At 35.8% G+C, this 12264-nt stretch overlaps 1 protein-coding gene across 1 annotated transcript; it reads right to left on the minus strand.

Annotated features, from left to right (window-relative positions):
- Positions 1-4965: 4965 nt before the first annotated feature.
- On the minus strand, positions 4966-7524 carry LOC110023851. Its single transcript, XM_020723465.1, has 3 exons — positions 6530-7524; positions 6329-6413; positions 4966-5029 (listed from the first exon to the last, which is right to left on the minus strand). The coding sequence occupies exons 1-2, from the start codon at positions 7427-7429 to the stop codon at positions 6366-6368; spliced, it is 948 nt and encodes a 315-aa protein (XP_020579124.1). The 5' UTR covers positions 7430-7524; the 3' UTR covers positions 4966-5029; positions 6329-6365.
- Between the last annotated feature and the right edge of the window lie 4740 nt (positions 7525-12264).

Raw genomic sequence — 12264 nt, forward strand, 5'->3', positions numbered from 1 at the left:
CTCCCTACCACTACGAAAGCCTTTGATGAAATTTGAAGAGAAGAAAGTAGGAAGAAGTTTGTGATGGCAAGAAGTGTGGGTTCATCTAGCACTGAAAGCTCCATTTTCTACACACAAGACTCTTCCTATAATTCAAAGCCAAAGAAGAATCTTCCCTTGTGTGGGCATCGCAAGAAAATTTGATCACACAAAAATATTAGTGCTGGAAACTACCTGAAAAATCGGTGGAATGGAATCCTGGACAATGAAAGAAGTAACAAGACAGCAAGACCCATGCTGCTACCTCTTTTGAAGAGTCGATCAACCCTAGTCCCTTCACCAAGGAATTTGGCCACACAAAAGACAAGTGCTAAAAACTACATGGAAAACATGTAGATTTAAAACTTGAACAAGGAAGCGCCGAGACAACAAAGCACATGCTGCTGCCTCTTTTAGAGAGTTGGCCAACCATAATCCCTTCACCAATGAACAGCTGGAAGTGTTGAAAAAGCTTCTCATGAGCACGAATGAGCAGCCTACCAGCTTGATTATACACCAAGGTATCATATCCTCCTCTTACTTTGCTAAGAATGGAAAATTTTAATCTTGGATAGTAGATTTAGGTGCTTCTAATCACATGACAGGAGATATTCATGTTCTCACTAACTACCAAGAGATCACCATATCCAAATTTGTTATACTTGTTGATTGATCTCACTTCGGGATTGATGGGAAAAGAGAAGTGAAAGTCATCAAAGATATTCGGCTTCCTTCTATGATATATGTTCCCCAACTAGATTGCAACTTACTTTCAATTAGCAAGCTTGCTCAAGACTTCAATTGAGTTACAAAATTCAATTCTAACTCTTATGAAGTTTAGTTGGTGGATTTAGAGAATGTGACAGACTGTTGAATTATAGTAAGGTTTATACCTATTCAAGGAAAGTTATTCTTTTAACACATAAGTGTCTTCTCCATCATCCTCTTCCCATGTTCCTGATTTTGTTGTGTCTGGGTTTGTTGAAAGTAAAGTTTTATTATGATAATGTCGTCAAAGTCATCAAAATTTTCTTTATGTTATAAAGTTGTACCCGTATCTTTTTATTAATAAAAAGCTAGAGTTTTATCAGTGTAAAACCTGTCAATTAGCTAAACATACTTATCATATATTTCATCTATCTTAGTATAAGCACTCACATTCTTTCTCTAATATTCACAGTGACATTTGAGAATCATCAAAATTGAAAAGCATCAATGGATTCAGATGATTTCTCTTTCATTGATGATCAAACTAGATTGCAACTTACTTTTAATTAGCAAGCTTGCTCAAGACTTGAATTGTGTTACAAAATTTCATTCTAACTCTTATGAAGTTTGGTTGGTGGATTTAGAGAATGTGACATATGTGACAGGCAGTGTTGAATTATATTAAGGTTTATACCTGTTGAAAGAAAATTCAAATCCACAAAACTGATTATGCAAAGAAATACTACAACTCGATCGTTAGACCATACATTGCAAAGAATTGTATCATCCATGTGAGTTCTTATGTTGATACTCCACAATAAAATGGGATAGCTGAGAGAAACAATGGACATCTCAAGGTATCCAAGTCTATAATATTTTCTCATAACATCCCAAAAACTTTTGAGGAGATGCAGTTCTCACAACCCCCTACCTCATTAATAGAATATCAAGCAAGATCCTATGATTCCAAGCTCCTCTCAATGTTTTGATGGAAACATACCCTCATATTAAAGCCTTCTCATCCAATTTTTCTCTAAAAATATTTAGTTATCTCTTTTGTTCATATTCACCAGCAGGACCGCACAAAACTTGATCTAAATTTCATCAAATTTATCTTCTTTAGTTATGCTTCTAACAAAAAAGGGGTAAAGTACTATTCCACTACAAAAAAAAAAATACTATGAGTCCATGAATGTTGCTTTCTTTAAAAAACAATCCTACTACCCCAAATATGAAGTTCAAGGGGAGAGTCAGGGTGAATATCAAATTTGGGACACTGCTCTGGATACCCACATTGATCTAAAATCATTAAAACCTATTCTACTTCCCTCTAACCATCTTATCTCCTAAGTTCCACCACTTGAGAATATACAATCTGAGATTGACAACAAGGAAATGCACAAAGAATTTTGAGTGTACACTAGTAGAAATAAATCCATCGAGCAAGACACAAATAATATGCAATCATAGGAGTGTTCATAACCAAACCTAAATTCACACATCTCTGAAGTTCCAAGGGAGGTAGAATCTGGGGGAAATGATGCGAAAAATTGGCAAATTATCTTAACCGGGAATACGTTGCCTATGGAAAGCAATAATCGCATTATAAGGCTTTTGTATCCAATCCTGATAGTGTGCAAATACTCAAGGATATTCATGAAGCACTTCAAAGTCTAAAATGAAAATAGACTATTGAAGAAGAAATGCAAATACTTAATTTAAATGGCACACGGACCTTTACAAAGCTTCCTCCGGATAAAAGACTTGATGTGTGTTCGATGTTAAGTACAAAGCAGATGAGAGCACTCAGAGATTCAAAGCTAGGTTCGTGGCCAAAAGTTTCACCAGTTATATGAGATAGACTATCAAGATACATTTGTACATGTGGCGAAGCTAAATGTTGTGAGTTCTTTTTTTCCTTAACAATGAACAAAGAGTGAGAATTGTATCAACTTGATATCAAAAATACATTTTTGAATGAAGAACTTGAGGAAAAATTGTATATGGAGGTCCCACCAAAACTAAAAAATGGATCAAATAAACATCTAATTTGTAAACTAAGAAAATCAATTTATAGCCTCAAACAATCTCCGTGAGCTTTATTTGAGGAGTTTGGCAAGACTATGAAATCTAATGGGTACATCCAATGTTAAGCTAATAATACAATGTTCATAAAACATACAGAGGGAGGGGGTAAGAAAGCTATGCCGATTGTCTATATAGATGATATGATCTTGAAAAGTGATGATGAAAAACATTTGAGAAGATTAAAAAGATTCTTGCCACAGAATTTGACATGAAGGATCTAGGATCTAAGATCTATGAGATATTTTTTGGACATTAAAGTGGCCAGGTCCAAGATGGAAATTGTGATGCCCCAAAGAAAATACATCCTATACATACTATAAGAGACAGGAATGCTGACGTGTAAACCTATTGAAACTCCTATGAATTTCATAAAATGTTACATTCAGAGGAGGGGAATCAAATGAAAAAAGTAGATACCAATGATTGGTGGGTAAGCTTAACTACCTATCACAGACTAAACCCAATATCTCTTTGTTAGCATTGTAAGTCAACATATGAATAGTCCAAATGAAGAACGTTTAAACATGGTTTACAGAATATTGAAGTTTTTTAAGAAGATCCGTGACACATGATTATTATTTAAGAAATCACAAAACAGGGAAGTGAAATTTTATGTTGAGGCTAGTTGGGCAGGAAAACTAAAAGACAAAAGATACACACTGGGTATTATTCCTATGTATGGGGAAATCTTGTCAAATGAAGAAGCAAAAAGTAAGCAGTGGTCTCTAGAAGTTGTGCAAAATCTAAGTACCGGGAATTTTCTTTGAGAATTTGTGAAGGAATATAGAACCAAAGGTTACTATGTGAGTTGAGATGCTCCACATTCAATCCCTAAATATGTTTTGTGACAGTCTTGCTATCATTAGTATTACAAAGAACCATATGCATCATGACATAATTGAACATATTAAGATTGATAGACATTTTATGTCTGAAAAGATCAATGGTGGCATTATTCACTCCATCTATATTCCAACTCATCTTCAAGTCAAGGATGTTTTCACTAAATCCCTAACTCCAGGCAGCTTCAATGATTTTAAGACCAAGATGGGTCATTACAACATCTATGAACCAGCTTGAGGGGGAGTGTGGAATTATGTCCCTATTAGGTGGCCCAAACCATCGGTCGGCCATACGGGTACCACAAGATCAATTTGTGGAGGGAGTTTCCTACTTCAGTTTTAACCCTTTTAATTATATTTCTTATTATATTTTATGTCTTTTCTTTATTATTTGTTTTGTATTTGGTAAGATGTAATAACCTTTATTTTATTTATTCCAGATATTCCCTATATAAAAAGGAGAAATATTGTAATTTGAATAATATGGAACAAGGAAAATAGGTTTATCCACGTTTCTTCGATTATACTATTCCAAGCTTATAGAATTTTTTGTATTATAGAATTTACAAGTATTATGGATCAAACACATGTGAGATAAAGAATCAAGTAGAATACAAAGAAAACCGAAAGATACAAGGTTTCAAACTATCAGAAGAAAAAGGTAACCATAAAAGGTGTAATTGAACTTTAAAGTTTAGTATTTCATTTATTGATTGTGCTAGGTGTAATGCACCTTCAAAGGAGTATTCCTTTTGTTCCATGGTTGTTATTGAGAGGTGATGGATTAAAATAGATGTTGGATAAGAAATTAATTTTTTTTCACAGATCCTCAAAATAGCAGATGAAACAGTGAATCACTCTCTCTCTCTCTCTCTCTCTCTCTCTCTCTCTCTCTCTCTCTCTCTCTCTCTCTCTCTCTCTCTCTCTCTCTCTCTCTCTCTCTCTCTCTCTCTCTCTCTCTCTATATATATATATATATATATATATATATAAACACACAGGCACTCATGCAAAATCATTAAAGCTGGTCAATAGATAGGCTAATGTTCCCTCATAGCACATTAGAAGTTAATTCTTTAGCTAAAAGCGATTGGAATAATTAAAAGAACCCAAGGCAAACGTTTAGAACACTGCTGATAGCCAATCAATATGATGTTCAAGAGGACCTGCATCAAATATTGTTCCGGAGCATCCACACTACTTAAAACAACCATATTAAATTGAGATACCGCATAAGAATCTTGAATAAGAATTTTCACTGAAAACACAAACCTGCATGATTAAATTTTTAAGCAAAAAAAATCCTCACCATCTGCAATGTACAATGATATACCATCCAAGCACATCACACACACCAGCCAACTATTCATGCCCTACATGCAACAATCAATAACATAAAATTAATTGGTATCGTATAATTTGCTTTAAAAATATTTGCACTTAACCTTCTTATGAAAGCATTAACCAAAACTTCCAAGTACAAAATAAAAATTGACTTAGCATTCAACCCAATCATTTATTTTGAAAAATAGACAGAAAAAACCAATATACTATAGCCTTACAGATAGAATGTGTTATTCAAAAACAAATAATGAAAGAACAGAAATGGAGAAGAAACATACTTTTCATCTTTGTATTAAGAAAATGCAGAAACAAATCCTAAAATAAAAATTTCAAATCTAAAAGATCACTAAAAAGCTCAAATTGACATAGAATATTATAAATCCTAGAACTCCATTCTTCAATGCAAGTCCTGGAACTCTACTCTTCGGAACGGTACAGGAAGGCAAATAACATGTTCATACCATTAATAGAATTTAAAAAAAAAAAAAAAAGGGTAGAAAAAGAAAGACATCAAAATTGTGAAACCATTCCTGTAACTTATTGTGGGAATGAGAAATTAAATAAACATTCAATACTCTTTCCACCCATGTAATAAAAATAGGGAAATAGAAACATTCAAAAATAAAAATAAATAAATGTTTCTTCTGCAAAATTTTCGCTTTAAAACTGAGGAAAAGAAGGAAAAAGACAGGTGAAATACAAGCTAGCATTCAGATGAATTTCAAGGAGATCACTGTTGGACAGAATAGGATGCATAGAAGTGAGGTAACAAACTAGACAAATAAACCAATGATCCAAGACTATTTAGATGTTTTTCATTACAATAGAATTGTGGAATTGTATCATAACATATGTAGTAATTTAAATTAGAAAATAACAGAAGGAAATGGTGATCCATTGATTTCATGCTCCAACTTCAACCATCCCGGAATAGAAGCGATGTTCATTCCACAAAACAGGCCGCCAAACATAAACATACACATTAAACTTATGTAATGCAGAAACCGCAACAAACAAATAGAAACAACGAACAACCACATCGCACTATAGCAACCACAATAGAAACTTAAGGATTTTCTTTGCACAAAACAGGCCGCCAAACATAAGCATACACATTAAAGTTATGTAATGCAGAAACCAGCGCAACAAACAAATGGAAACAACGAACAACCACATAGCACTATAGCAACCACAATTGAAACTTAAGGAATTGAATTAAACTTTTAAACTATCAAAAGATGCAATAATCTACATGATAGAATAGAAATTTAGACAATAAATCAAGCAATTCACTTATAACACATAAACACAAGAAATATACAAATTACCATTTAGAACTGCAAAAAACAATGCTGGACAGAAGGCTCATTCCAACCCTGCCAATCTGCACCTCATCTTCAAATTTTTATTTTCCTGTAAACCAGATGATAAACATGAAAAGTATGTTAACTTCCATGAAGGACTCTATTACTTGATTCGTACTAAAACGAACAAAGGCGTTCCTATTGAATTCAAAACACTGAAAGCACCTGCTCAAGAACCTTAGCAGAGCTCCTCTCCACCAGTCTTGCCAATCCCTCTAGCTTAAATAACATTTTCCTATACAAATCCTCCAACTCTAAAGCATACTCTTCCACTCCAGGTCCTACCAAATGTGCTAGCCTCTCCACTGTAAACCCTTCGGTCACAGAATCAAGCAACAGCTGCGCAGCTGTAGTCTCCCGGAGACTCCGAAGGCTTTCCTTCTGCGCCAGCTTATCATCAACTCCCAACGACATCCACGGAAGTGAAGAATCCGGCGAGAACGACCCGTACTGTCCTCTGAAATCTGGCCCAATGTTCACAATATGAAGCGATCTAGGCTCAAGTAAACCAGTGCCGAATGGGGGCTTTCGTCGGAAATGAAAAGCCCGGTACTCGTGCGTGTGAATGGCTTGATTTTCCGTTGATGAAAAGGAGAGGAGAAGGAAGATGCAGGGCCGAGGAGAGGCCGGGTCGACGGCGGATCTCAGGGTTAGGGTTTCAAAAAGGGAGTTGGAGACGGCAACTTCGCGCATGGAGGGGCGGACAGCGGTACGGCGGCGGCCACAGAACCACCCAAGAAGAATGGGGAGGCGATCTTCCTCGGATGCGCGGCGGAGAGAGTGGGAATCGATGCGGCCAATGGAGTCGTAGAAGGTCATGGCGGCGCCGGAGGAGTAGCAGCCGGTTATGGAAGCGGAGAAGGCAGCGATGGCGGTGGATCTGGCGGTTGCGGAGTAGGACGAGGAGGGGTCGTCGTCATTGGGATCGGGAGGGGGAAGCCGAGTGAAGTAGCCGAAGAGCAGGCCGTCGAGGTCACCGGCAGAGGAAGAGAAGCGTTGAAGGATGGAGGCGAGGGTCGCACCCGAGATGGTAATCTTTTCGACGAGAAGGGAGTCGTCGGCCATGTTGGTTTACAGCGGGCAGAGATACCAGCTAGCTAGAGAGAGAGAAAACCAACCACCGAACTCCGTTGGCAAAATATTTGCCCGGTACACTTCGGCAAAATATTTGCCCTGTTCAACAACGGTTTTTTTGTTTTTTTTTTTATTTTTTTTTTTTTTTTTGGACAAATTGTGAAGCAGCAAATTTTATTGAAAAAAAAAAAGAAAAACCACTCTCATATATAGAGAATAAATAACCCACTAAGAGAAACTTAAATCAAGAAAAAAGAAAGCTATAAAACCTCAAACAAAAGTAGTTATTCAAAGGATATAGAAAGCCCAAAGAGTAAGTCTATTCAATGAGTGGCTCCTACCAAGCTTGGCATTGATAAAAAAAAAGCATAGTTTTTTATCAAAAGCCCTAAAAACACAATCCAACCATAGTAAATACACCAACAGATGGATATAGTAAAACACTAGCAACAAACCTGAGTCTAGCTAAAATGAGATAACTAGTCGGTTGAGCCCATTGTTAATATCGTAATTATCATCATTGCTCTCAAAAATAACTCCAACACTAGCAAGAGTTTGAGAATTCCATGCAGGACATTAGAAAGATATCAGTTAAATCCCAAACCATTAGAACATGCCAAAGAAGCATCCAAAATAATCCTTTAGGAGAAACCTATAAGCTCTTGCACAAATCATCCAATTTATAAAGCACCTCGAAGCCATACCTACAAAACTCCAAAGCACCATAATCCATAAAGGAGGGGATTAATCCAAAAAATGTAAAAGTCCATGACATAAGAATGAGTATGAAGTTGGGATATGAAAAATCTACAACTTATATGAGGAAACAATATGGTGAGTGTTGACCTCACTTTTGGTTGAGGTCTAGAAAACTTCTTTAGTAGCCTAGGTCTAGCCATAGGACTTTCCTATTGACTAGTCTTAGAAAATTAGAAAAGGTACCCCCACCATTAGAAATTCAAAACTCTTTTTTTTACTCAACTTGAAATTCCACATATTGATCTTAACTTCTAGCATTTAGTAGATAAGATCATTATAAGAGAATTCAAGAAGAGTCCCTATAGGATTACTTGGCTTTAGAATTGACCCTGGGTGTTGACTTGAAACTAGGGTACACATCTTTTCATGGCAAATAAATCACAAAATAAAAGAACAATTTCTATATCAACCCTCTAAAAAATCACAAAACAAAAGATAGATTACTGACATCTTCATCTTTGTGACGCCGTAAAGATTAGACATCGGAAACAAATCATGACAAAGACTACTAAAAAAATAGGATAAACTTTGGAAAAAAAAGAACTTTTGTAAAGATTGTCAAACTGTACATTCATATAAAAGAGGAACAACCACATAACACTATATCATATAAAAAAAACTATAAAATGAATATCTAAGAATTATTGAGTTGAGATTTATTTATTTAGCGGAAGAAAAAATATCATATAATAAAGAAGATTTTCCCTCACAAATGATATTTCGTTTAGGAGCATTTGCATGCATTCCACCCAACTCCTTTGTATTTACATATCTAATACCTGAATTTTATGTTTTAAATTAATATCACCTAACTTTTTCATACCATATCAAAAATAAGGGGGAGTAAAGAAACATTAACATTTTTCTATATACAAACTATTTTAGTGTTTATATGATATTACAAAGTAGTTTCTATTTTTAGTTAGTGGACCAAATAACATTTATCTATATACTAACCTGTCCTAGCTCATGAACAATTTTCTTTTTTCCTATCTCATTTTACTTTTCATGAGAAGTTTAAATTCATGTTAAAAGAAAGATGTCTTTCTAAAGAATATTTTAAAGTTCAAACACAACAAGAAACTAGACAGAAATAATCTAAAAAATATTCTAATATCAAAGCCTCGAAAGTCAACCTTTTTGCAATTATTAAATTTTTTTGTTCAACCAGCTACTTGATGCAGATTTTTGGATTTTCCCCATCAGCAGAACTAGAAGTTGTGTAATATATGATTCCTTTGTGCGAAATTTTCTATTAATAATCACAACAGTAATCATATAAAGCCTTTTAAAATGAACCTTCGATGATATAAATTTTTGGGTTGAATAACTTATAATTTTGTTTCTTTATAATTTTATACATGATAGTAGTTAGAGAAGTAATAGACCATTTTTTGATAAGAAAGCTTCTTGATATAACAAATGTATACCTACAATTCATCTTTTTATATGGAAAACTTAAATCATCTTCATGGCATCTAAGCGATCTAACAAAATATTAGGAAAACGAACAAGATATACCTGTAGCGAGGAAAACCAAAGAGGGCTACAGAAAAAATGAAGTAGGTGGAAAATGAGTGAAGCCCGAAGAACCACGTCGAGAAAGAAGCAGATCTGTGGATAGTTCCCGCTGCTGGACTCCGGCGATGGATTCTCCACTGCTCAATCCAGCGTCGAATGGAAAGCTTATGCGAGCGAACGGCGAGCGAGAGGCTAAGAGCCCGTTTGGGACAGCTTATAAGTGCGGGCGGCGCTTTGAAAACGTCGACTCACTGTGACTCACTGTTTGGTACCCACTTATCGCCAGATTATTAAAAATTGCGTTTCCGAAATTGTAAAAGACGCGGACCGTGGGCTGACCCCCGCGGTCCGCGTTTTCCAATTTCAATTTCCGACCGCATTTACGCCCGTGACATTGTTTTTTTCCTTCGCCTCTCCCGTGACCCTAACTTTTCGCTCTCGCTCTCGTCTCTGTTGAGATCCCCGGCTAAGGAGCATCACCCGTCACCCGGATCGCAGCCGTTCTCCCGTCACCAGCCCGTTCGAGGCTCGATCCAGCAACCCTTATTTTTTTGTGTTCGTCTTTTATTCCAGCGTTTCGTCTCATTTAGGACGTAAATCCTGATTTAGTAAATCCGATTGTGTGACGGATTTAAGAATTTTTTTCTATTGTCACTCACGAGTTCATCTCCGTCGCAGTGATGATCGAATTTACTGAATCTTATAAATCTTATTTAACATAAATTTAGAATGCAACTAAACACCGCCTAAAACTAAATCCTACGCGCATTCGTACTCCCAAAAGAGATTATGAGTCATTCAATTGAAACCTAATCCATGCGAAGTAACTTGCCAACTTCACTGACGCTCCATTCAAAAAGGCTTCTGCCTTCCGTTCGATCACACTCAACGCCGCCGCCAGAGAAAAGGATGCTTGGTGGCCGAAAGTTTTCGGAACGTCTCCAGATGTCGAAGTGGACAAACTCAAAATTTTTTGTTATTTCAGAATGCTTATAACAAGTCTCGCTCCACAACTGGAATTTTGAATGAGTTTCGCCCAAATGACGAGGCTCGGTCAATATTTACGCTCAATACACTTGATGTCTTGACTCGAATATCTTAATTTATCCTATCATCGAGATCACGAGAGTAAACGAGTCGAGTCGAGCTCAAGCCGCCCTCAGTTTGAGCTTGCACTTGAGTTTGATTAATTTTATCGAGTTTGAGCTCGAGCTCAAGTCCATGAGTTCGAGCATGCTTAAGAGCCAGCTTGTTTAATATAAAAGGGAAAATAGAATTAATAAAATGATAAATAGAATGAACAAATATAAGAGAAATTATAAGAAATCACTTAATCTGAAATACAAAATATTATTTTTTTAAATATTTTTAATACTTTATTTATAAAGCCTTCAAATTTAATATATTTTAAATATGTTTATATTAATATTCTTTTTTTCAACGGGACCGCTCAGCTAATGAGTCATGTCGGGGCTAAGCTTGAGCTTGGATTGTTAGGTCATCGAGCTCAGTTCGCGAGTCACATATCGAGTCGAGCTCACGAGTGGCCTTGACTCACCTACACCCCTAATGAAGATGCCCCAAAAGGATATATGAATGATTATAGCAGGACATCAAATAATGAAAATAAAAAATAGCTTATTATTAGAATTAAGGAGCAATTATGTACAGACCACCCAAAACTTGCTATTTACAAATCAACCCCCCAACTTCATCCATTTTTCAACTTCTCACTCAAATCTCAAAATTCATAGGAAAACCACAACCCTTATGTTTCATATTTATCAAATTCTCAACAGTTTGATCGTGGCATGCGTAAATGCATGTGTTGGGTAGTTTAAGAAATATACACGAGGGTTTAATTTGTAAATATCAATATTTTGAATGTTTTGTATCCAATTATCCCTAAAATTTAAATTTGGTCTAGGTTTGTGGATTACTTAATAAAAGTTCAAGGATTAGATTTTATCAAATTTAGTATTATTGATTAGTTTAAAATGCAAATCACAAGCCAATTTATTTCTAAGTGTGGATTCTATAAACCATAATATAGAGAACTTGGATAGTTTGGTTCAATGCATGCTCTGGCAAGATTTAAGATATGCCTTCGAATTGAAACCAAAATTAACTCACCAATCAAGTCACAAATGGATTCACTTATTGGGGTCTTGGTACAGTCTTTGAGCTGAAGAAGAACAAATTAAACTCAAAGTGAACTCGCTAGATCAACTCTGCTCAGGTGGTTGCCTTAGCACATCAACCATTTGGTGATTCTTACGAAGGCTACCGGTTACTTTCTCTCAACTTTATGTTATGTGAAAATAATGTGGAAGTAAGGAAATTCACACAAGAACAATCAAACACAAAAATTTATGTGTTTCAGTGTTAAGTTGATTCGCCAACGTCAACGGGGAGGGCCACTTTAGTAGCACCAGATGGGAGAAAGCAAAAAACGATTTTGGATTACAACTCAGCACTTCCTCACCCTTAAATCTCTCATAAACTTTAAGTTCATTTTATATAGGAGGACTAGAGTATACAGGTAA

Source organism: Phalaenopsis equestris, unplaced genomic scaffold (genome assembly GCF_001263595.1).
Source record: "Phalaenopsis equestris unplaced genomic scaffold, ASM126359v1 Scaffold000233, whole genome shotgun sequence".
Classification (NCBI taxonomy): domain Eukaryota; kingdom Viridiplantae; phylum Streptophyta; class Magnoliopsida; order Asparagales; family Orchidaceae; genus Phalaenopsis; species Phalaenopsis equestris.

What these genes read in the sequence shown, in the direction of transcription:
- LOC110023851 (XM_020723465.1), bottom strand. Translation starts at nt 7,429, where the DNA reads ATGGCCGACGACTCCCTTCTCGTCGAAAAGATTACCATCTCGGGTGCG. An exon ending in CTGCTAAGGTTCTTGAGCAG is followed by an intron (nt 6,414 to 6,529) that starts GTGCTTTCAGTG and finishes TCTGGTTTACAG; the next exon opens with GAAAATAAAAATTTGAAGAT.